Source organism: Rhinopithecus bieti, unplaced genomic scaffold (genome assembly GCF_001698545.2).
Source record: "Rhinopithecus bieti isolate Rb0 unplaced genomic scaffold, ASM169854v2 scaffold_17653, whole genome shotgun sequence".
In the NCBI taxonomy this organism is placed as follows: Eukaryota; Metazoa; Chordata; class Mammalia; order Primates; family Cercopithecidae; genus Rhinopithecus; species Rhinopithecus bieti.
In genome coordinates, this window is record NW_016809173.1 from 256,337 (window position 1) to 282,997 (window position 26,661).

Consider the following 26,661-nt stretch of genomic DNA (forward strand, 5'->3'; position numbering starts at 1 on the left):
AGCTGGAAACCATCATTCTTAGCAAACTATCACAGGAAGAGAAAACCAACACCGCATGTTCTCACTTATAAGTGGGAGCCGAATGATGAGAACACATGGACACACTGAGGGGAACAACACACAATAGGGCCTGTTGTGGGGGAGGGAGAGCATCAGGAAGAATAGCTAATGGATGCTGGGCTTAACACCTAGGTGATGGGTTGATCTGTGCACCAAACCACCATAGCACATGGTTACTACTCATGTGACAAACCTGCATATCCTGCACATGTACCCAAGAACTTAAAAGTTGAAGAAAAAATTAAATTACATATAAACAAACAAAAAAAGAATCTGCATCCTAGCTGTCACCACCATATTTATATTGTAAGCAACAGTTTAGGTTTTCACCAACACATCATTCACCATACTAAACTAATGTTACTAATCTGTATTTACAGATTTGTTTGTATTAATATCTAAATTATAAATTTGCTTTTATTTAAAGTAAATATGCAAGAAATTAATACTTTGTTTTACATTCATGTAACTTAACAATATAATATAAATAATTTATATATAGATACATCATGTGAGGAATCTTTTTTCCTTTAAAAAAGATTTATACAATACACTTGGTTGAGATATACTGACTAAACAATCCCAGACATTTCATATGGTGGCCCTTTTAAAGGGCCACTATAACCAAAAGTTAAATTCCATACTGGCTGAGAGGAGGTACAAAATACATATGCGTTGCTTTGAAGTTTATTTGTACTTTCCTAAGCAAGGCTCTTTTTCTCTTTCAAAAAAAAGAAAATACAAAAAATTAGCCAGGTGTGCTGGCGGGCACCTGTAGTCCCAGGCACTCGAGAGGCTGAGGCAGGAGAATGATGTGAACCCGGGAGGCACAGCTTGCAGTGCGCAGAGATGCACCACTGCACTCTAGCCTGGATGACAGAGAGAGACTCTGTCTCAAAAAAAAAAAAAAAAAAAAAAAAAAAAAAAAAAAAAAGGCATAATATATGCTGTATTGATTGGTTCTTAACAAACCCAGAGTAAGCAAAGAAACATAGGCACTTCCTAACCACAGAAATTTCAACCATTTTTGGCTACATATCTATAGCTTAAAACAAATTGTACTATGAGTAAATCAAAAGTGCTATAGGACATGTTGCAATTCATTTTCTTTCTTCTTTTCCTAAGGTAGAAATAGGTCAAATACATGGAGAAGTGATGTCTTTTAAAATGCTGAACATGTTTTCCTATGGTAGTTGTTTATGTGTCTAACTTTGAGAAGATAACAAGTAGTTTTGTAAAACATTATGGCAGATAGACCCTTACATTTGGTATTTTTAATATTCTGAAAATAGTGTTCTTTGTTGCCTGGCATAATGATCTACTGAGGAAAACCATAATAATTTTATTAAAATTCAACAGTTTAAAACTCAGTAGACTGATGCACACCTTGTGCACTGTGCAATATCTCAGAAACCTTTTAGTTAAAAGTACAATGGATAGAAAAGAGCAGAAATTGGCAGGCTATGTAGTATGGCATTTCAAAATTGCTTCAACCTCCCTGGTTACCAGAAGTAACTCAGCTTCTTTAAGTGTACCCCATGTCCTTTTCACTTGCCTTATTTCTAAATTACATAAATCAAATCAACTTTCTATAGATTAAATCCTTAAATATCACATGCTTTCAAGAATCTAATTGACTGGTAATCCTATTTACATACCTCCTCACAAAGGGACAGCACAGGCACCCTGTCCCAGACATAATGAATTAATGGCTATCAGACTTACCTTCCACTCTATGAAACTATAAAGTTATGCAAGATATGGAAAGTAACTATTTTAAGGCATTGGGAAACAATCACATAGCTATGATCCTTGAAAGAACTTTGGCTTTCTACGCAGGGACACTTTTCAAACTAGAAGCCACAGAGAAGCAGAGGAAAAATGTGTAGAGGAGGAGCTCTAGTAATCTTGCATAGGGTTCCCCAAGAACTCTATAAATTTCCCAAATATGACCAATGGCTAAGGTGTGTATGTGTAGTGCAAGACTCTAGTTGACTGGCGGTAAACATTTCCTGGGCTATAAGCTGAACAGAGATTCCAGGGCTCACATAGTGCTGGGAGACACTGGATTATGATCATCCAGACTGGAGCAACCTCTCTGAACACCCAGAGAATTCACTCCCAGGAAGATCATGCCTTAGGAATGGAGTCACTCTAGCTCCTCTAGCCACCTTAACAAATCCTAAACCAAGCCTGAAGAGAATAAGGATAACCTTCCAGTAAAATGACTGCCTGACAGAAAAAAAAGAAAACGGCATTCTTCAAAGGAAGGTAACTTAATTAAATAGAATGCAAAGGCCTTACAATAGCCAAAACAACTTTGAAAGTGATGAATGAAAGGAAAGAAGAAAGCAAGGAAGGAGGGAAGGAAGGGACAGAGGGAGGGAGGGAAGGGGGGAGGAAGGAAGGAAGGGGGAAAGGAAAAGAAGGAAGAGAAGAAAGGGAAGGGAAGAGAAGAAGGAAGTAAGGGAAGTTGAAGGCCTTACACTACCTGATTTCAAGATTTATTATAAGTTCGTAATAACCAGGATAGTGTGGTATTGGAATAGCTCAGAGAGTCTAGGAACAGAGACATATTTACATGTTCAATAGATTTTGACAAACGACCAAATAAATTCAATGGGGAAAGGATATTGTTTTCAATAAACCATACTGGAACAATTGGATATACATACAGAAAAAAAATCATCTTTGGATTTCATCTCATACTATAAAAACAAAAATTGATTCAAAATGTATTACAAATCTCAATATTAAAGGTAGAATCAAAAAACTTCTAGAAGAAAGTACAGGACAATATCTCTGAGAACTTGGTATAGGCAAAGATTTGTTAGAGCACAGAAAGAAGCAGCTATAAAATTAAAAATAGATAACCTTGATTTCATCAAAATGGAAAACTTCTGTTCATCAAAAGCCTTCATTAAGAAAATAAATAAGTGCTCTGGGTTAAACAGTGTCCCCCAAAAAATTCATGCTCCTTGGAACTTCAGAATGTGACCTTATTTGCAAATAACAAGATGAGATCATACTGGATTAGGGTGGGCCCCAAATTCATGACTTTTTTTAAGAAGGCCATATGAATAAACAGACATACAGAGACAGACACATACACAGAGGGAAGAGGGCCATGTGCAGATGGAGGCAAGAATTGAGATGACGCAGTTATAAACCAAGGAGTGTCAAGAATTACCAGGAGCCAGCAGAAGCTAGGAAGAGGCAAGAAAGCATTCCTCAGAGGGAGCCTTGCAAACACCTTGATTTCATACTTCTGGTCTTCCATGAGATAATACATTTCTGTTGTTTTAAGCTACTAAGTGTGTGGTAATTTGTTACAGCAGCCCTAGGAAACCAAAACTTCTGTTCATCAAAAGACTTCACTCAGAAAACAAATAGGCAAGTTACATATGACAGAAAATATTTTATTTGGGGAAGTGGAGGGGTAACTTGTAACTAGAATATGAAAAAAAAAAAAAGTCCTAAAACTCAACAATAAAAAAAAAAACTTTTTAGAAAGTAGAATACATAATTAAACAGAAACTTCACAAAGGAATCTACAGGAATGGCAAATAAACACATGAAAAAGTACTTAACATTATTTACTGTCAGAGAAATGCAAATTAAAGCCAGAGGAGATACCACTATACACTGATTAGAATGACAAAATTAAAGAATCAGTTGCAAGGGAAAACGTGGAATGACTGGAACTCTGAGAAATTGCTGGTGGGAATATAAAATGGTAAAACTTAAGAAAACAGTGAGTAATTTCTTATTAAACTAAATATACATCTACCGTATAAGCCAGCTATTCTACTTCTAGGTATTTACCAAGAAAAATGAAAGCATACGTTCAGAAAAGACTTGTTCTGTGCTGCTATAACAAAATATCTGAGACTGAATAATTTATAAAAAACTGAAATTTGTTTTCTCATAGTTCTGGAGGCTGGGAAGTTCAAGATGAAGGTACCAGCAGGTTTGGCTGTCTGGTGAGAGCTGCTTTCTGCTTCAAAGATGACGCCTTGACCTGGCGTGGTGGTTCATACCTGTACTCCCAGCACTTTGGGAAGCCAAGACAGGCAGATTGCTTGTGCCCAGGAGTTTTGAGACCAGCCTGGGTCACGTGGTGAAACTCTGCCTCTATGAAAAATACAAAAATTAGCCAGGTGTGGTGGCTCACACTTGTGGTCCCAGCTACTTGGGAGGCTGAGGTGAGAGGATTGCTTGAGCCTAGGAAGCAGAGGTTGCAGTGAGCCGTGATTGTGTCACTGCACTCTAGCCTGAGTGACAGAGTGAGACCCTGTCTCAAAAAAACAAAAAACAAAGACTGCGCCTTGTTGCTGCAGCATCTGGAGGAAAGGAATTCTCTGACTTCGTGTGGCAAAAGGTGAAAGGGCAAAAGAGTAGAATGCTGCATGAAGCCTGTTTTATAAGAGTCTTAATCTCATTCACAAGGGAGGAACCCTTACAGCCTAAACATCTCTGAAAGATTCTATCTCTTAATTTTACCACATTGGTGAGACCTGAATTTTAGAGAGGATACATTCAAACAATAGCAAATTGGAAACACTTATATGTCTATCAACAAAAGAAGAGAAAAACAAGTTGGGATATATTTATACAATGACTTATTACTTAGCAATAAAAAGTGACAAACTTCAGATGCATAACAGCATGAATGAATCTCAAAAACATCATGGAGAACAAAGGCATCTAGATACAAAAAAATTACCTACTCTCTAATGCCATTTAGACAAAGCACTACAACATACAAAAGTAAGCAATTATAAAAATCAGCCTCCTCAAAGCTGGGGGATGGGGAAGGAGGAGTGGCAGGGGTCACCTGGAAAGAGGCACAAACATGCTCAAATTTTTTTTATATGAGAAATGTTGGAGTACCAGTGAAGAGATATGGCATACACAGGTTTGAGCTATGTGCTTAGTGTGTGTGCATTTCACTGTCTATAAATTAGAACTCAAAGAAATGCTAACAGATGAGGACAAATATAAGTACACTACATTTTAAAGTCCAGTTCAAAATCTTAAATAAATCACTAATTTAGTAGGAAGTAGTCATTTCTGGAGACCTCATCACAATAAATCTCCATTTTTCTTTTTTCCAGTTAGTGAAGGATAATACCCTGGAAGAGTTTATCATTGTGCACAATTAATATAAAAGGAATCTAATTTTTTAAAATTATAATTAATAATCATTCTATTATCTCAATTCCAGAAAGCTGCCACATAATTTCAGCCTATCCCTTGCTGAACTTTTTTACATACCCTCTTAATCCTTAATATTTTCCATTCCAAAATGGAAATAATGAGAGTCCAAAATTCCAATAAAGTTTCTTCAATCTAGGTTAAGCTTCCCTTCTTTATAAACTAGAAAAATTGAAAGTATTTGACCACTTATAACTTTAGAAATTGTCTTTAAGTAATACAGGCTCCAAATTTTATCCTAGAAACTCTGGCCTTCCTATTATATTGTTATGCATGTCAAACAAGACTTTCCCCATCACAGATGTGCCCATTAACTGAGTATAGCCTTTGCTAATCAAGTATTATAATTTCTGACTTAAAGTTCACCAAGCACATGGAAGGGGACAGGAGTGGTGAACAGCATTTAGAACTGCACTGTTCAACACAGTACAGTATAGTGCATAGTGTACAGTGGCTAGATCAATCCACTAGTCACATAAAAGCTAAAGTATCAAAATTAAAATTTAAAATTCAGTTCTTCATTCTCATTAGCCACATTTCAAGTGCTCAACAGCCACATAGGATTAGTGGCTATCATATTGGATTGGATGTTTCCATGACACTATTCGGTTGGACAGCTCTGATTACACAGAAGCTGGGGTAAAAGGCAGTCCTAAGGTAAAAATCTTCATTTCAAATTCAATGGAAACTAAGTATTCTGAAGTGAAGGAAATGACCCAAAGCTAACAGTTAAGATTTAGAACTTTGTGAACCAGAGATTTTTCATAAACACATGCACATACACACACACAGTACTAAGGCAAAAACCAGAGGTCAATGAATTTTATTATTATATCTGGTCTCAGGTCCCATGAGAGTCATCCTAAAGAGCCTGAAGCAGCAAAATTCAATTTGCCTCCACTTTCAGAGAAAGTCTTTGAGCCAAGGTGTACACTTTATTTGACTGCCTGGTCACTATTCATGTCAAAAGTTTAATCCTGAAGGCTTTCAAAATTCAAGACCTTAGATTAGAAAATGGCCTGCACTCCACACTAAGGCACTGCTCATTCTTGACTTATGAAAATGCTAATATAATAAAAATGGACTTGGAACATTTACACCAGGAGCACTAATAACCCTTTGGACTAATGATTGGAGTACATCCCTTGAAGTTACTGACTTGGCCATGCACATGGTTTAAGGCCATTTAAAAGACAACTTACAGGCCAGATGTCTGTAAAAATGTTCACCTAGCATCTGTGGTTCGCTATGCAAGTATATATTTAGAGATTATTGACCCCCAAAGACCATAAAAGTTTCTTTGGAGCCATCATAGTTAATGATGCATTTACAATAAGGAAAAATTCTAGCATTGCCAGACAGTCTATGGTGTCAGCAACAACATGGATGCTCTGTTTTTATGAAGATTCTTGACTCTGCAGATGGGAATGGCTTCTTTAGTGCACTGTGGTCTAATCATATCAAACCCTGCTAAAAGAGTCCTCCATTTATGGATCACTAGCAATATTGATCAGCACGGCTCCTCTGGAACCATTATCATTTGTCATGTCAATATTGTTGCTACTGCACCCTATTGCATTTTAAGTTGCTGCAGTAGTGGAGTAGCTCAGGTTCCAGGTGAAAAAATTGCAATTTTTCTTCCAAATTCTCCCCTTTCAGACAATATGCAAAAGTATTATGATATTTCATTGTAAGTAACTGAACCCATTAAGATGATCAATTCAAAATAAATCCTAAAACATATTTTTTCTAGTTTTTTTCCCATGCCAATAGCATACATGGTTATGCAAGTCTACATATTTGTACTTGCCAATTTTTTAAGTTATCCAAACGATCTTTCAATCTCCATTTGAGCTCTCTATGTATGATACATACAAATGTTTTTTTTTTTAAGTTATACAACCTTCCAAAATTAAAAACAACCCATCCATATACTGTGGCATTCTGAGATTTCATAAACAATAATATTCCGAAGCCAGTGTCAGCCACAGGACTTCTGAAAGTGGCTTTGCAAGCTCAGAATATCTTGAGGGAGTGTTACAGAGAGCAGCTGATTAATGCCTGGCAAAGTTTTCTTCCATACTATACAATGCCTGATACCAGAACTCAGAGTATTGCATAACATTCTATGCTTCCAGTAGCTCCAAGGCTGACAGGCCAGGACAGAAAAAGGACCACAGTAATGGGCAAGGGACTCATTATTACCATGGGCAGAGCAGCAATTCACCCCATGCCAACCTCACCAGTGCAGTAAGGAAGCAAACAGGATTACAAATAGGATATTTGAACCCTACTCTCATGAAATAAGGGCATTAGATTATTGTCTGTCTTAAATGTGTGCTTTACTTCTATTAATCCTATCTTCGAAACCAAGGTGTACATTCCTTAAGTATTATAATCACATATATCCTTTTACTATTTACTGCTGAGACTAATTTACTATATTAGGGATATATTTACTATATCCCTTTACTATTTACGGCTGAGACTAATACAGTAGATTTAACACAGTGAAATTATTTCTATTTTCTTATGTGTAACCGGGATAATATTTTATAAATTATTAATGTGCCTTTCTATGCATTCACCTTAGCTAGCCTAAGCAGTCTTCTGCCTGAAAGATTTTGGCTCAGTACAGAAGAAATGGGGGGGAAAAAAAAAAAGCCTTGTATTCCTTCCGCAATGACACCAAGGGAGCAGAAAAGAGAAGCGTGAAGTTCAAAAAAAAAAAAAATTTAACCCACTCCATGCAAGACTGGAAAGAAAGTGTTATGAAGAAAATAAGCAAAGAGAAGAGATTGTTTTTTTTCCCTCTCTTGGGGTTTTGGCCTGGAGAGAGGGAGCTGTATTCAGTAAGTGTCAAAGAGAGTGGAGAACTTTGGGAGAAGGCGGTAGGTGGATCACTTGAGGCCAGAAGTTCAAGACCAGCCTGGCCAACATGGCAAAACCCTATCTCTACTAAAAACGCAAAAATTAGCTGGGTGTGGTGGTGCATGCCTGTCACTCCCGGTACTCGGGAGGCTGAGGTTCGAGAATCGCTTGAGCCTGGGAGGGAGAGGTTGTAGTGAGCCAAGATTACACCACTGCATCCAGTCTGGAGACAGAGTGACACTCCGTCTCACAAAAAAAAAAAAAAAAAAAAAAAAAAAAAAAAAAAAAGCAGATGGCTGTAGGGACTGCACTGTATAAACTTAGGGCATAGCCACATTAAAGTAAACACTGAAGTGCAGCAGTGTTAAGGCTAAGGAGAGGGGATGTCCTGAAATTCACCTGTCCCAATATTTGGCTGGGGACCTTGCCAGAAAGGACACTGGAGAAGTGGTGAGATGGCTTTATAGAAAGCGATGCAGGCAGGGCGCGGTGGCTCACGCCTGTAATCCCAGCACTTTAGGAGGCCAAGGCGGGCAGATCACGACGTCGGGAGATTAAGACCATCCTGGCTAAGACGGTGAAACCCCGTCTCTACTTAAAAAAAAAAAAAAAAAAAATTAGCCGGGTGTGGTGGCGGGCGCCCAGTCCCAGCTACTCAGGAGGCTGAGGCAGGAGAATGGCGTGAACCCGGGAGGCGGAGCTTGCAGTCAGCCGAGATTGCGCCACTGCACTCCAGCCTGGGCGACAGAGCGAGGCTCCGTCTCAAAAAAAAAAAAAGGAGGGGGGGGGGCGGGGGGGAAAGAAAGCGATGCAGAGGGACCAACCTCCCAGGCTAAGCTCAAATATGAGTTAGTACCAGACCCCCTAGGGTCTATAGCACCAATGGGAGCCAAGATAAGGCAGTCGGCCGGGAGATGCCACTGGGCTCTGATTGAGCTAACAAAAATCCAGTGAACAAGGGACAGCAATCATAGGCTTGAGCTACAAGTGCCAGCAGAACACACAGCAACAGGTGGGCAAAGAATATCAACCCCCAGAGCAGCAGAGAGAGGAACACAGGACAAGACCCTCTTCTTCCCCACCCCCATCCCGCCTGGAGAGAAGCCAGAGAATACTCCTCCCAAAGATCTCAAGTCTTTCTTTTAGTTATGAGGTCACGAAAACCATACCTCTCTCCTCATGAAATGTCATCACTTTATATAAAAAAAAAAGGCAGGGGAGGCAGGCTGAGAAACTGGACTTTTTAATCAATAGACTGATCACTACTTCCCATCTAAAAAGAGTTCATGCTTTAAGCAGTAGTCACTGGACCAAGAAAAACACTTGTTAAAAATACATTACAATTATTTAAGGCAAGGGTCAAAGCCAGTAACTCCCAAGTGTCCCACCCATCTACAGACATGCAAATTTGAATTTGAATAACTCTAAGTGACGCCTGTACTTCCCACTCACCCACTGACCTCACTACCCCTCATAATCTCATATCTGGTTGAGTGAACTCATTTATGTTACTTGCCTGGCCCATGTAAGCAAAACGATGTTGTGACAGGCTACTTTAACATTTTAAGATTATTTAGGTCTGTTTCTTTCTGTTGAATTTACACATTGGGAAACAGGAACTCACAAATTTTTAAAGGTTTTTTAAAATTAGATGTATGTAGGATTTCTTGAACAAGACACAAAATATTCAAACCACAAAACAAAAAATAATGATAACTTCAACTCCATTAAAAATAAATATTCCTTCTCATCAAAGAAATCCATGAAGAAAATAGACAAGCCACAAACTGGGAGAAAATATCCACAAAATAAATATCTAACAAAGGACATGCATTCATAATAAATGAAAAAATCCTACAAACCAAAAATAAAAAGATGCAAATCTCATTTTCAGAACAACTAAACAGACACTTCACAAATAGAAAACATATAATGATCAGTGAATAATACCTCATGAGACATCAGGAAAATACAAATTAAGTCCAAAATGAAAAATCTCTTCATACCCATGAAAATGGATCAAATCAAAAAGACTGCAAGAAACACTGAGAACTCGCAGACATTTATATAGGAGTATTGAACAGTACAAAATGATACAATCATTTTGGTGAACTGTTTGGAAGTTTCTTAAAAGTTAAATATACTTCAACCCCAAAATTCTTCTCACAGACATTTATCCAAAAGGAATAAAAGTAAATGTCCAAAGGAAACTTTTAGAGAATATTTATGGCAGCTTTATTCAATAGCCAAAGACTAGAAAAAAACCCAGGTGTTTATTGCAGGAAAACTGATCATCAAATTGTGGTATATTCATACAGTGAAATAATACTCAGCAACAAAAGAGTATTACTGATACATACAACATAAATAAATTTGAAGACATTACCTTAAGTGAAAAAAGTCAGGCACAAAAGCATATTGCTTGATTCCACTTGTATAAAATCTAACTATAGCAAAACTAGTCTATTTTATGAAAAACCAGAGATTAATTGTTGGGGAGAGGTGGCAACTGACTACAAAGGGGCACATGGAACTTTCCCTGGGAATGGTAATACACTAAATCTTGTTTTGGGTAGCGGTTATCTGATTGTATACAATTATGAAAACTCATCAAACTAAGCACTCAAGATTTGTCCATTTAATTGCATGTTAATTATACCTCAATGGAAGTAGCTATAAATACGGAGTAGACAGGTATAACTTCATAGGGACAGTGATAATTTTGAGGGACAGAACTTCTAATTTAGTAGTCCTAAAAGAGATTTTGGTTTTTTTTTTTTTTTTTTTTTTGTCTGTTTGTTTTTTTCTTTGAGACGAGTCTCGCTCTGTCCCCCAGGCTGGAGTGCAGTGGCGCAATCTCCACCCACTGCAAGCTCCGCCTCCCGGGTTCAGGCCATTCTCCTGCCTCAGCCTCCTGAGTAGCTGGGACTACAGGCACCCAAAAAGAGTTTTTTAATTATTATTTTTTCATAATTAATTATACAAGTAATGCAAATTTATAAAAAAATTCCAGCAATACAAAAATGAATTAAGTAGAAAAGGAAGTCTCTGTGTAAATGAGATAGTGTTAGAGACAGAGTGACAAGGATGTCTATTCCATTCACTTACTGGTAATTTTTCTTTTAAAAGAATCAGGAGAGCCATTTAAAAAATATTTTTATTTGCTCTAAAACTATATTAGCGGTTTGTTAACAAGTTGTTATTTTAAATTGTTATAATTTTGAAGATTACAGTCAATTAGAGTTTATCCTTCATTTATCAAAGAAGGCATCGATGCAAAACAGTAATTCTTTTAAAAAGTTAACATCAGAAACATATACTAAAACAGTTATGTAGGGCTCACTGCATAAAGTAAGTTTATGAAACTAAAGCACTTCAAAGTCATTGCAAAATATGCCAAACTGAAATACAGAGAAAAAAAAAACCCAGCAACAAAACAAATAATTTGAACAAATAGGCAATACCATGAAAGCCTTTGCAATACCATTAAATGGAACCTGCTCCCAAAGAGACTGCAAAAAAAACCCCAAAAATCTCAACAGTGATAACATAGATGTCAACGTTAAAGAGAACAGCCAAAGATATCAGGAAGCATAAAGTGCAATTTAGGAGGAGAGTGGTGGATCCGGGTGAAAGAATTAGAAGAAATAGACAAATTTTGCTCTTGGGACTAATTAGGAAGATGTGGGAGTCCAAGATTCTTTTACATACATGATACTTAAAATATCTATATTATATGTATATACCTAAATAACTATGAATGAAACTAGGCTAGAGTGCTATATATTTTATATCAATCAAGTAATTCAACATTTACCTTTTTGTTCAAAGAATCAACAAGAGAACTCTAAATAGTGATTGCTTTATAATAGAAACACCTGAATCCATCTGGTCAACACACTACTATACTGGAAACCGTAATGACATCTGCTTGGGTTAGTCTTCCAAACTCACCCACCCACTATCACCTCTCTACCATAAATCAAGTGGCGTAATGAATTCATATCTATAAATAAATATTAATGGTTAAACTTCAGGAAGAATTTCCTACAGAATTTAACAAAGTCATTTCTATGCATTTCTTTTCAGAATAATGAAACATTAAATGTACTAAAACCTCAGACCAGTCGAAATTTGGACTCTTTATGATTGCATGCCAAACAAAATATGCACAAATAAAAAATAGAATGATATAGATGAAGTCAAGTATGATCTTGTTTCAAGCCTTTTTAGCATCTTGCTTATGACTTTGCTGTCATTTTTACTTTCTACCAGTAATTTTTTAAATTTACAGCTATAGCTAAAGATAGAATTAAACCACAGCTCTAAACGTAAGAGTGCTTTCAAAATGAAAATGCAAAAAATGCTTCACCAGTCTGTCTGGAAGAGGGAATAGTAGCCAACTAACATTTATAAACCCCATTCCTCCTACAGAGGGATGATGTGCCATATGCGAAATGGCCTATTTCAGTTTCCAAGGTTGGCAACAATCTGCACCAGCGAGACCAAGTTCCAGAGCCAGCAGTGCACAGGTCTTTTCATGTGTCACATACTGACAGCTGAATCTGTTTTGTGGAGTCTTATGCCATATCTTGTTCTTGCTCAAACCCTACAATGCCATAAGAACAGATTTTGCCCTTCAAAAGTATTTGATCTTTTATTTTTAAGTACATTTGGTTCTACCTTCTCTAATTAAAAGCGAGTATCTCTGCAAAAAGAACACAAAATCACATTTATTTTGCACTTTCCATTGTTCCCTCTTGTATTTTTATAGATTTATTTTGAATGAGTTCTGTCCATTTAATCCACTAAAATATAAATGCATTCACTGTCAATATCAACAGTGGATTTGATTTACTCTTTTTCTTGAGCCTGTTGCCTGAAATTCCGTATCTCAATTTAATTATCTGAAGAATGTATTTTTACAGATTCATATCTCAACATACACTGCTGGAAAAAAAGTTAACAAATTAGATTTTCCTTACCGACTTCTTCTATCAAGACAGTGTGGAAAAGAAAATTAATCCTTTCCTACAATATTTTCCAGTAGCACATATTTGTCATGTTGCTACATAACTTTAGAAAGTCTAAAATGAGGTAGTTCAGCATTTGCACCTCTATTCTGTGTTTTTCCCCTGAGAGAAAACCTTTGTTACACTCAAATGGGAACAGTTTAAACATTCCCTCTCCTTTCTTCATGAGGCAGCTAAGATAGTGTTCACTTAAAACCCAATTTTTGCTTGTCAGATGCCTGTGTAATTAACATCAGTCCCAAAAAGTTTTAGAAATAAGCCTGCAAGTTTCCACAAGCTAACTGGCATTTTCCCAGCTTCACCCTCTGACTTTACTAATTTGCTGACCAAAATAACAATAAGTAATCATCCATTAAATAGGTGGGTTCTCCCCACTCGACAGTTTCCTGCCTGGTCAATGATTCAGAGTGAATGCTCATTTTTTCCCATTAGTCTTTGAAACGCGTTCTAATTCGAAAGTATGTTATCAAAGAACAATTTAAATTGCACAATTTTCCTGGAAATGCAACCCAATTATTAAAAATTGAACCCAGAGCAGCAAAGGGATGAAAATGTACTATGAGATGCTTTGTTGTAGAGAGACACCTATGATAAGAATAATGAAATTTTTGTAGCAACTTTTAAAAAATTGACCTCTACATCAGAGGCTTAGTGTCTTCAAGGTGAGTGGCCATAAATATACTTTTACTCTGTGTTCTCTTCTTTCCCTTTAGAGGCCTCATTTCTTGTGAATTCCCATGCTCCAAATCAAGTTCTTATCCAATCAAGTTCTTATATCCACTGCATTTCAACTTCAAATATGTCTTCATTTCAACCCATAACATAATAGTCTTATAAAGATGTATAACCTAAAAGTGTCCTGTATCTTCAGGATTACTGTTTTTCATAGAAATTAATAATAAACTTCAGAAAGATTTCAATGAAGACAATCCAGATTTGAATTAGGAATTTTAAAAGTCCAATTTCTGACCTTTGGATTTTAAGTTTAAGGAAATTGGTAAAGTTGTTTCTATGCATTTTCCTTCAGAATAATAGTGAAACATTAGTGTATTAAGATCCCAGGCAAACCCAAGTCTGAATTCTTTAGACTCAAATTTGGACTGAAAATTCCTCCTTTGAGACATTTTAAACATTTCTCCCCTTTATTTGGGATACGATATTTCTTCTCCCAGAGTGAAAAATCTCTGTCTTCATTTAAAAGGCAAAAACATAAAGCCTAGAGTCACAGTGCTTCCCTGAGTTGGTTAAATTAAATGATCTATTAGGTATCCTACATAAAAATTCACTCTGAACATCAGGGAACAGAAAGTATTAAAAAAAGCAATAACACTAATACTTACATTACAACAGAACTTTTGAAAATCAGTCTCAGAAGGAAGAACAAACATATGAATGACAGTGTCATAAAATAAGTTGCCTCTCTGGAGTACTCATATACTTTAAATAAATCTATATTTATAGTATAATTAGCAATCTGATGAAATGTGAGAAGAATACATCAGTGAAGGACACGTCCTCCTCCAAAGTCAACAGGCTCTCAGGAAACATCCAGGTTCAACATTCAGTTACTAGGAGCATTGCATCTCATTGGTAGCCTAAAGGAAACATTTTTATATGCCTTTTTTTAGCAATCCATCAGTCTCTAGGAAGAACTCTGCTCAGTTACAAGTATATGTCAACAAACACAATTCATAGTAAAGATATTCAGCTACCAATTACCACTGGAAATTTAAATAAGTTCTAAAAATATAAGTTACATTCTGCTCTGAAATACTTAATCTATTTGGCATTTTTTCTGGTCCATTTAATGGTCCATCAGTACAATGTGTTAGACTGTACAAACAGAATTAGACACAGTGCTTGCCTAGCGGATTCTCAATTTAAATAGACAAGCAAATAGATTAAACACTAAAACACCAGTGCATGGAAGAAATAAAGTGGATCACTACCATTAAGAATACATATTTATAAAACATGCACAATGTACAGCACAGTAGTAAAGGGCAGGATATCTCTCAGTAGCAAAGAAAGCATTAGAACAATCCAAGATGCTCTTTGGAAGGGAACTGTTTTGAAGATACTGTTAAAGATTGTCAGAGAGATGAAAAAGAGGATGTTATGGACATCAGAGTTTACAAGAAAAAGAAAAGTTAACTAAAAGGAAAGAGGAAATTTACTTCTGGCCAAATGCAAGTGACTTCAGAAATCATTTAATATAACTCCCATCTACACACCATTGAAACATTTTTGCTAAAATACAGTTATCTAATCTCTACTTAAGTATTATTAGAGACACGATTATTGGATGGATGGATGGATGGATGGATGGATGGATGGATGGGTGGACGGATGACTGGATAGATGGACAGATAGAAGGAGAGCTATTCCAAAAAACAACAACAAAAAAAAGCTACTTAAATTTTGGAACTTTGTTGAAAGCACTTATCTTAAAATGACTCTTCCCAACTTTTTTTATAGACGTAGTTTTGCCCTCTACACCAGTGTTGTCCAATAGAAGTATAAGAGCCATAAAGATGAGTCACATAAGTAATTTTACATTTCTAGTAGCCACCTTAAAAAAGTAAAAAGAAACAAGTGATTTTAATTTGAATAATATATTTCTTTAACCCACTATCCAAAATATTATTCCAACATATAATCAACATAAAAATGAGATTTTATATTTTATACCAAGTCTTCAGAACCTAGTATGTATTTCTATACTTACATCACTCCTCAATTTGCATTAAGCATATTTCAACTATTCAATAGCAATCGGCGATTAGTGGCTACTGTATTGGAGAGCTCAGTTTGAGACAATGGTTCACAAACTTGGCTAAACATCAGAAACACAGGAAACTTCTTAAAAATGGAGATTCCTGGGATTCATCCCCAGAAATTTAGATTCAGTAAATTTAGGAGGGCCAGAGAATCTTTTTAACAAGGCATTCAATAAACTACTGATCATCAAGCTGACATTTGGGAATTACTGCTCTAGAACAGCACAAAATCAATCTAAGTCCTTCTATACATGACTATCCTTCCCAAATCTTAGAGAAATTGTCACATTGGCACTGTATTTTATTCTACAGGCTAAAAATTCTAAGGTCTTTCAATCATTCCCCATCTGGCAAAGTTTCCAAACCTTTCAACTCCCTGGTTGCTGTACCCTGGATGCACTCCAGTTTGTGTGGCTTATTTGCAATAATGGAGAAGTACCATAGCATAAATAATCCAACTTAATCTTTATCTGCCTTGGAAATGTTTCTCAGGACTGTCATATGAATATGAGTGTCTCTGCTAAATGTTGAATTTGCAATACTTCAAACTAAAAATTTAAACTCTCATCATCAAGAAGCATTCAGGATGTCCAGGTTCTTCAAAATGCTGTTATTTCCTCTGCGGCGCACTTCATCATAGGCTGGAGAAGGACCCTCTCAGGATAATTTGGAGTTATTCAAAGTTAAACAGAACTACCATTTTTTCCATGCCTCTCCACCCTCTTACCTTTCCTTATGACTAGAGAAGAAAGCGGGTATTTTGATTTTTAGAAAGAGCTCTTCAGCTTTCATTAAAGTTACATAAATACAAAACATAAAGTCACCAAAATAATCATATTTGTCAAAAACAAATGGGCTCAATTCAGTGCCACAAGTATTCACTTAGCAAGGGTTTACTAAGCACATTATATGTGCAACCATGGTAGGCCAGGAGGCTATAAGAAGAAACAATGCAGAGACTCAAGCCCCAAGGCATATTAATCTAACAAACATATAGAGATGCTCCCCAGCTTCTAAAACATTGGTAAAACAAGGCAGATTAAATTCCTTCCTCTCCTATGCTAGACATTTGGGATTCATATCAGTAAATTAAGCATTCAAAAAATCCCTGCCCTCATGCAGCTTACTTTTTAGCAGCAGAGACAAACAATAAATAATTCAAATGATAAGTAAATGAATTATACAGTATGGTAAATAATAAATGTTAGGGAAACTAACAGACCAGAGTAAGGGGTATCAAGAATATTTGGGAGGTAAAAGACAAGTTGAAATTTTACTCTATGATCATTAGAGGCCTCATTAAAAACTTATTATTCGAGAAAAACGTTTGAAGGAAGTAAGGCGGAAAACATGCAGCTGTCTGGGGGAAGAGCATTCCAGGGCACAGTGGACAGCCAGTGCAAAAACCCTGCAGCACGAGAGTACCTGCCTGGCCTGCTTGAGAAGCAAGGATGCTAGTGGAGTTAAAGCAAAATAAGCAAGAAAGAGAGAAGCAGATGAGGTCAGAAAAGTAATAGGGTGGGAGTGGGAGTGTGCATGTAAGACTTTATAGGGCATAATAAGAAATCTGTCTTTATTTTGAGTGAAATGAAGAACCCCTGAAGGCTTGAAGCAAAGTAGTGACATGATATGTATTATATTTTAAAAGGATCACTCTGGCAACTATGTGAAGGACAGACTGCAGACAAGCAAGAGTGTAAGCAGGTAGACTACTTAGAAGGCTAGTGGAGTAATCCAAGTGAGAGAGGGTGGTAGCTTGGACCAAAGAGGTACAGGGAGGAAAGGAGAAGTAATCAGATTACTTCACACACAAAAAAATTATAATACAGTGTGGTGGGTATCATGTCAGAGGATACTAAGAGAGCACAGAAAAAGTAACAAACAATAATTCCACCAAAGGAAGAATTTGTAGCCAAAGTGACAACTTACCTGAATGGTATGTAAGAGTTCATCAGGAAAAGGAACCAGGAAGAACAGCAAAGAAGAAGGCCAGCACAGAGCTGCTGGTGACCAAGAGAAATAGAGGGAAATGACATTTTCCCTAGAGAACCTACATTCTCATTAAAAGACGTAATCATTTAAAGACTACAGTTACAGGTGCTACTGGAATCAAAATCAGCACGAGGACTTTAGATTGTAGAAATAAGTAGTAATGCAAGAATGATAATCAAAAAACAACACCAAAGAAGTAACAGAAAATGCAGGGAAAAATAAACCCACTTCACAAAGGGCTCACAGGCAATCTGGGAACATTCCACTGGCCCCTGAAACACAACTCAAGGTTCCCTGAAATCTTATCCTCCACCACCAGCTCCCACCAACAGATCAAATCAATACCAAGGAACACCAAGGTTATCCAAACAGAGCCAGGTAAAACAATTGTGTCATTTGTTTTTCAGAACTTCTAAAACTTATCCCCACAATATAGAACTCAAAACCTATGCTTTAATTGTTCTTGAAAAGTAATTAGGTTGGGGTTGCTGTAGAGAGGATCTATGCCCTGAATCTTCCTTTACTGGTTTTCTCAATGCTCCCCAACTTCTAAAACACTGGTACAACAAGGCAGATTAAATTCCTTCCTCTCCTAATCTGCCATTTGTCCTCACCCACTTCTACCCAAATCCGTATATCCTTTATTGCCCATTAAGAACTAAAAACAGCAAAGGTAGAACAGAATATGCTTTAGGGGCAGTTTCTCCCCCAGCCCAGATGACCTTCACCTGTCCTCCCTTTAGCACATGAAAGTCATATACTTTAGCTCCTACACAAAATCTAGCATTTCTACCTGAAAGCCTCTAAAAAGTCCAAGACAGCATGATCTTCTGATAAGTTAATTTCCAAAATAAAAATAATAATTAACATTTAGTGAATGTTTAGTAAAAGTCAGGCATAGTTTTGTTCCTATGATGCACACATCCACCCTAAGTAGTAGTACTATTATTATGCCAATTGAGGCAGAAATAATTAACAAGATCAAGTTCATACAACTAGTAAAGGAGCCAAGACTGTAGATGAAGATGTCTAGCTCCCAAGCCGTGCTCCTAAATGCTACTGCACATCAATATGAACTCAGAATTACCTCCATCATTCCTTCCCTTTGTCTGGAATACAGTGTGACCTTTCAGAGCAGTGATTTTCAGTCTTCTTTCCATATATTTCCTTTGTAGGGAGAGACACATGGTTGCCTGGGTTAGTCACACTTTCCCAAGAATGAAGACTATTCGCGGAGGCGTCATCAAAAACAGTTCAGGGAATATGTGCCCAAGTGCCCAGTTCCTGACAGCTGGCCACATGAGAGAGAGAGAAGCTATGCTGTACTTTTTTCTTCCCCAACAGCTCCTTCACTAATCCTTCTTAAGTACAAGGATGAATATCCAAGTCTCTACAAATATGAGTTTATATGGTGAAACAAAAGTCACCACAACAAAAGTATTCAGCAATAAGCTGTTTGCTTAGAAAATGTTTCCACCTAAGACTAATGTCTCTCTCGGCAATGTCAATTAGAAACTGAAATCTAGCAAAAGATGAGAAATTTCATGAAGTCAATAAAAGCAATGTAAGACAAATGCTCAAATGACACAAAAAGGCCCTAAGTTATGATTATCTGATGCAGGTGGATAAATTTTTTAAATTAAAATTAAAATTTAACCAGAATAAGTACTTCAAAATAGAATGACTTCACATTCAAGGATTAAGAGAGAGTCCTCAGATATTTTTGCAAACACAAACAACAACAAAACACTCAATACTTGATTTTACTCTGTTTCTTCTTAGAATTAGCTTGTGGTTAAATGATTACCCACAATTTGTCATATATAGACTAGGACACAATTTTCCTAGTTTTCTAATCATTCTTCAAGATAAAGTCCCAAATTTTCTTTTTCATGATTCACAATAAAATTTTGGTTCCTATTTTACTGTAATAATTTATATAGACATTTTCCTTTCCCTGTTATACTGTGATCCCCATCCTTAAAATAGAAGCAGTGCAATAAATATTTGTTAAATTGAATTGAATTAAAATCAACAGGAAGGATGGGTGCAATGGTTCACGCCTATAATCCCAGCATTTCAAAAGGCCGAGGCAGGCGGATGACCTGAGGTCAGGAGCTCAAGACCAGCCTACCCAACATGGTGAAACCCCGTCTTCACAAAAATACAAAAATTAGCTGGGCATAATGGCAGGTGCCTGTAATCCCAGCTACTCGGAAGGCTGAGGCGGGAGAATCGCTTGAACACGGGAGGTGGAGGTTGCAGTGAGCTGAGATTGTACCACTGCACTCCAGCCTGGGTGACAGAGTGAGACTCCATCTCAAAAAAATAAAAATAAAAATAAACAGGAGACATATTACACCATAAAACCTTGTTGTCTAATGCCTCAGTTGTCAGTTAGTACCTTGGTAGGTATTGAATTATAGACAGATAATCTAGAATAAGAGAAAGAATAGATGCCTACAAGAATGGGATCTAGAACCAACATGAAAAGAATAAGCCAACAAGAGGTCGAATAAAGCCAAAGAAAGAAAGTCCTCACTTCAGCTGTTACCCAGGGTGAATTCAGCGATGACACTGAAAGCTGTTCACTTGCCAGAGCCTGTCAAGATTGCTCCAGCTCTTCCAAAATCAAGTCAGTGTTCCTCTGATATCCTTGGCACTTTTCAGAGGGGTCTTCTAGTTATGTTTGACCCTGTCAATAATTATAGCTACCACACTTGCTGGGTGCCAAATAGCATGCTAAGTGCTGTCCCTTCTATCTTCAAAATATTAATGTTTTCTGACTTTTCCCCTCCACATCCAGATTAACATTTTGAGGAGAAAGGGTGTATTTTTGAAAAAAGATTACAATAAAAAACTCAACACTTGATTTTACTCTATTTTTTCTCAGAATTAGTTCATAAATGTTGGGGAGAATCCCTTAAATACTCAGCATTTACCATAAAGACTGAATTGACATGTAAAAAAATCTATTGTACATCCCAAATGACTAATATGACATGGTAACTGTCAATACTTGCAAACCATCCCATAAACACATTCTGTTGCATAGTTAAATGAGAACTCAAAAGAAAGTTTACTTTGTGATATTGAACTCGAGTTGGAAGAGGCGAGTCCGGTCTCAAAATGGAGGTAAAACCGCCACCCGGTCGCCCCCAGCCCGATTCCGGCTGTCGCCGTCGCCACCGCAGGGAGGAGGGCCATGATCCAAAGGAACCAAAGCAGTTGAGAAAACTGTTTATTGGTGGTCTGAGCTTTGAAACTACAGATGATAGTTTAAGAGAACATTTTGAGAAATGGGGCACACTCACAGACTGTGTGGTAATGAGAGACCCCCAAGCAAAACGTTCCAGGGGCTTTGGTTTTGTGACTTATTCTTGTGTTGAAGAGGTGGATACAGCAATGTGTGCTCGACCACACAAGGTTGATGGGCATGTAGTGGAACCAAAGAGAGCTGTTTCTAGAAAGGCTGCTGTAAAGCCTGGTGCGCATCTAACAGTGAAGAAAATTTTTGTTGGTGGTATTAAAGAAGATACAGAAGAATATAATTTGAGAGACTACTTTGAAAAGTATGGCAAGATTGAAACCACAGAAGTTACGGAAGACAGGCAGAGTGGGAAAAAGAGAGGATTTGCTTTTGTAACTTTTTATGATCATGATACAGTTGATAAAATTGTTGTTCAGAAATACCACACTATTAATGGTATGGTATAATTGTGAAGTGAAAAAGGCCCTTTCTAAACAAGAGATGCAGTCTGCTGGATCACAGAGAGGTTGTGGAGGTGGATCTGGCAATTTTATGGGTTGTGGAGGAAACTTTGGAGGTAGTGGAGGTAATTTTGGCTGTGGTGGAAACTCTGGTGGAAGAGGAGGCTATGGTGGTGGAGGTGGTGGCAGCAGAGGTAGTTATGGACGAGGTGATGGTGGATATAATGGATTTGGAGATGATGGTGGCAACTATGGCGGTGGCCCTGGTTATAGTAGTAGAGGGGGCTATGGTGGTGGTGGACCAGGAAATGGAAACCAAGGTGGTGGATATGGTGGCGGTGGTGGAGGATATGATGGTTACAATGAAGGAGGAAATTTTGGTGGTAGTAACTATGGTGGTGGTGGGAACTATAATGATTTTGGAAATTATAGTGGACAACAGCAATCAAATTATGGACNTGTGAAGTGAAAAGGCCCTTTCTAAACAAGAGATGCAGTCTGCTGGATCACAGAGAGGTTGTGGAGGTGGATCTGGCAATTTTATGGGTTGTGGAGGAAACTTTGGAGGTGGTGGAGGTAATTTTGGCTGTGGTGGAAACTTTGGTGGAAGAGGAGGCTATGGTGGTGGAGGTGGTGGCAGCAGAGGTAGTTATGGACGAGGTGATGGTGGATATAATGGATTTGGAGATGATGGTGGCAACTATGGCGGTGGCCCTGGTTATAGTAGTAGAGGGGCTATGGTGGTGGTGGACCAGGAAATGGAAACCAAGGTGGTGGATATGGTGGCGGTGGTGGAGGATATGATGGTTACAATGAAGGAGGAAATTTTGGTGGTAGTAACTATGGTGGTGGTGGGAACTATAATGATTTTGGAAATTATAGTGGACAACAGCAATCAAATTATGGACCCATGAAAGGGGGCAGTTTTGGTGGAAGAAGGTCAGGCAGTCCCTATGGTAGTGGTTATGGATCTGGTGGTAGAAGTGGTGAAGATGGTAGCAGAAGGTTCTAAAAACAGCAGAAAAGGGCTACAGTTCTTAGCAGGAGAGCAAGGAGTTGTCAGGAAAGCTGCAGGTTACTCTGAGACAGTCGTCCCAAATGCATTAGAGGAACTGTAAAAATCTGCCACAGAAGGAACGATGATCCATAGTCTGAAAAGTTACTGTAGCTTAAACAGATAACCCTTCTTGTTCAGGACTGTCATAGCCACAGTTTGCAAAAAGTGCAGCTATTGATTAATGCAATGTAGTGTCAATTAGATGTACATTCCTGAGGTCTTTTATCTGTTGTAGCTTTGTCTTTTACTTTTCTTTTCATTACATCAGGTGTATTGCCCTGTAAATTGTGGTAGTGGTACCAGGAATAAAAAATTAAGGAATTTTAACTTTTCAATATTTGTGTAGTTCAGTTTTCTACATTTTAGTACAGAAACTTAAACAAAATGCAGTTTTGAAGGTGTTTCCTTGTGAGTTAACAAGTAAGGAAGATCATTGTTAATTACTATTTTGTATGAATTTTGCTAAAGTTAATTGTAAAGAAACACCTGCTGACTTGCAGTTTAAGGCGAATCTAGTCTCCCCATTTCCAAACCATGATATGAATGGGTGCTGACACGTGGAGAGAATAGATAATTTGTGTGCTTGCAATATGTGTTTTAGATAAATAGGATTAGGTATTTAAATTACCATTTGTGAATTTAATAGCATTAAGATTACCTTCAAATTAAAAAAGTCTCAAAATTTCAAAAAAAAAGCTTAATTTGGTTATAAAATAAATGACTGCTAATGTTCAAGATATATATTTGTTTTCTATTTCTGCTTTAACAAATCACTACAAACTCAGTGGCTAAATTAACAAATTTATCCTTCAGTTCTAGAGATCAGAAGTTCAAAATGGGTCTCCCTAAGCAAGCATCAAGGTGTCAGTAGGGCTATGTTCCTTCTGGAGGCTCTAAGAGAAAACTTGTTTTCTTGCATTTTACAGCTTCTAGAGAATGTCCACATTTCTTGACTCGTGGCCACCTTCCAACTTCAAAGCCAGAGATGACCAGTCAAGTCTCACATTGCTTCACACTGACAAATACTCAACTACCTCCCTCTCCCACAATTAAAAGGCCCCTTGTGATTACACTGGGCCCAGCTAGATAATCCACAATAATCTCCTTATTTTCAAGTCAGCCGATTAACAACCTTAATTTCTTTTGCAAATCTAATCTCCCTTTGCCATGTAACAATATATTCACTGGTTCTGGGGATTAGTTTGTGGACAGCTGACTATCAATCAGCCTGCCACAGTCTTTCTCCTGACCCCCAAAGATTCACATCCATTGTACATGCAACAGTCCCCCAAATTTCCAGCCCACTGAAGTATCAACTCAAAGGTTCATCTAAATCTTAATCAGTTCAGAAGTCCCAAGAACCACACATTAGAACGATGGTGAAATAAGACTTTCCAGCCCTCAATCCCCTGACAGAAACATCAATTAGAACAACTATCAACACATAACAATACCATACAAAAGCTAAGAAAACCAAGTGAGAGATTGCAACACCTGGGTGTGGCACAGAAATAAGAAAAGGCATATTGAAGAGAGCAGTAAGGACAATTTTACATTACCCATCTCACCTTTCCCCAGTGTCAGGCAGCATAGCACGGAAAGCAATAATCTTGGGGAAAGGAAATAAAAATGAGCACTTGACTTTGTTTCAGACTCCAAAAATAGGCCTGACTCAGTAAAACCCAACACTAGGCATGACTCCACAGCCACAGACTCTAGGCTGGAACCCACATATTGAGCCTTCAAACCCATTCGAGTGCCAAACCGGATCCCACAGCCTCAAGCTCCAGGCCGGCCAATCAGACTTGGTCTTTGGGCTGCCCCACTGTCAGCCCATCCCCAGTAGCCTCAGGCTCTGAAACAAGCTCAACATTAGATTGGGACCCACAGACCCAGGCTCCAGACCCATTCCAGAAACAAGCACTTGCAGCAGCCACGGGCTCTGGACCACCCCCAGAGCTGAGCTGGGCTTCACTTTCCTAGGCTTCAGACCTAACCTAGCACCAGGCTGGCAGCCTCTATCCATAGGGGCCAGGCTAAAGCTGGGTCTAAGGATGCCCATTCCATCAGCAGGGCAGTGACCATGGACTATGGCTCCAAGCTAGCTCCACAGACCCAATCAGTGAGTCCAGGCAACAGGCCCGCCAAACTGCTAACCCAGACACCAGGACAGCCTGTCTGAGAACTCCAGCTAATAAGTCTTCCCACCGACCATGCCAGACAACCTTCCTAGAATCTATGAACTGGCTGACTGGTGAAGAGCTTTCCCAGACAAAGCCAGTCTGCAAAGACTAGCATAAGTCCTTACTTCTTCAAATGCACTGATTTTAACAGAAGCAACAAGAAACATAAAAAGCCAGGGAGATATAACACCACCAAAAGTGCACAATAATCTCCCAATAGCTGACCCCAAAGAAATGAAAACATATAAACTTCATGACAAAGCATCCAAAACAATTGTTTTAATGAAGCTCAGAAAACCTTAAGGAAGTACACATAAATAATTCAAAAAAATCAGGAAAACAGTAAGAGATCAAAATTAGAAGTTTAACTCTTTTCTCATTTGCCCCATGAATACTCACTAGCAGTGCTTGCAGCTGCAGTGTTTACTCTGGGTTAACTTTGCCATGAAATATCTTGCTTTTATTATTATTTTTACATTGTTCCAGTATATAGGTTTTAGAAACAAAAGACATCATTCTATTTATAGCATGCTGCTTTTAATAGTGGTATTTCCATTTTAAAATATAGTAATTCTCAATTGCTAAAATGTCAAATCCTAGAAAATGTAGCATTCCTATGCAGATGTTAACATTGTTTTTGAACAGTTGTTGGCCAAAGACTAATCTGATGAATCTGATTTTCCAAAATTGATTATTCTGGTGATTCAAATAATTCTGATGTTAGTTCTGTTTAGAAATAACTCCAAAAACAGTTTTTATATTTTATTTTCACATTGCAAATCAGTCAGATTTCCTTCAGCCTCAAAAAGCATGTTTATGTAAAATTAAATGAGTGCTGGAAGTGAGCTGCACTTTTTTTCTAAACAGAAAAGGGATTAATGGAAAGTTTAAAATTATATTTAGAAAAACACAAATTCTTCAGCTAAAAAACACAGTGCACAAAATAAGCGCAGTGGACAGTAATACCAACAGAATGATCAATTGGAAGAAAGGATCTGTGAACTCAAAGATAGATTATTTGAAAATATACAGTCAGAAAAGAAAAAAGAAGGAAATGGAAAGAAGAAAGCTTACAGGATTTATGGGATGGCATCAGGAGTTTAAGAAGGAGGAAGAAAGAGACAAGTAAAAAAGCATATATACACACACACACACACACACACTTTAAGTTCTGGGATCCATGTGCAGAATGTGCAGGTTTGTTACACAGGTATACACGTGCCATGTGGCTTGCTGCACCCATCAACCTGTCATCTACATTAGGTATTTATCCTAATGCTATCCCTCCCCTAGCCCTCCACCCCCCAACAGGCCCCAGTGTGTGATGTTTCCCTCCCCGTGTCCATGTGTTCTCATTGTTCAACTCCCACTTATGAGTGAGAACATGTGGTGTTTGGTTTTCTGTTCCTGTGTTAGTTTGCTGAGAATGATGGTTTCCAGCTTCGTTAAAGAAATAGTAGCAGAAAACATTTCAAATCTAGAGAAAGATACTCGGATACAGAAAGGTCAACGGTCTTCAACCAGATTCAATCCAAGTAAGACTATATCGTGACATATTATAATCAAACCGTCAAAAATCAAAGACAAAAAAAATCCTAAAACTAGTAAAAGAGCCAAATCACATATAAAGGAGTTCCAATAAAGCTAACAGAAGTTTTCTCAACAGTAGTCTTACAGACCAGGAGAAAGTTGGGTGATATCAAAAGCATAGAAGTAATAAAAAAAAAAAAAAAAAAAAAAAAAAAAAAAAAAAAAAA

At 37.6% G+C, this 26,661-nt stretch overlaps 2 protein-coding genes across 2 annotated transcripts in view; one reads left to right on the top strand and one right to left on the bottom strand.

Moving 5' to 3' along the window:
• The window catches only part of LOC108539850 (protein kinase C-binding protein NELL2-like), a gene marked incomplete at its 3' end in the record, with an annotated part of 294,591 nt that overhangs the window by 251,787 nt on the left and 16,143 nt on the right, over positions 1-26,661 (bottom strand). The gene's annotated exons all lie outside the window — the stretch shown is intronic.
• Positions 21,083-22,702, top strand: LOC108539856 (heterogeneous nuclear ribonucleoprotein A3-like). Its single transcript, XM_017888794.1, is given in 3 exon segments — positions 21,083-21,661; positions 21,663-21,984; positions 22,435-22,702. Coding segments are annotated over 3 exon segments (1,143 nt in total). The 3' UTR covers positions 22,677-22,702.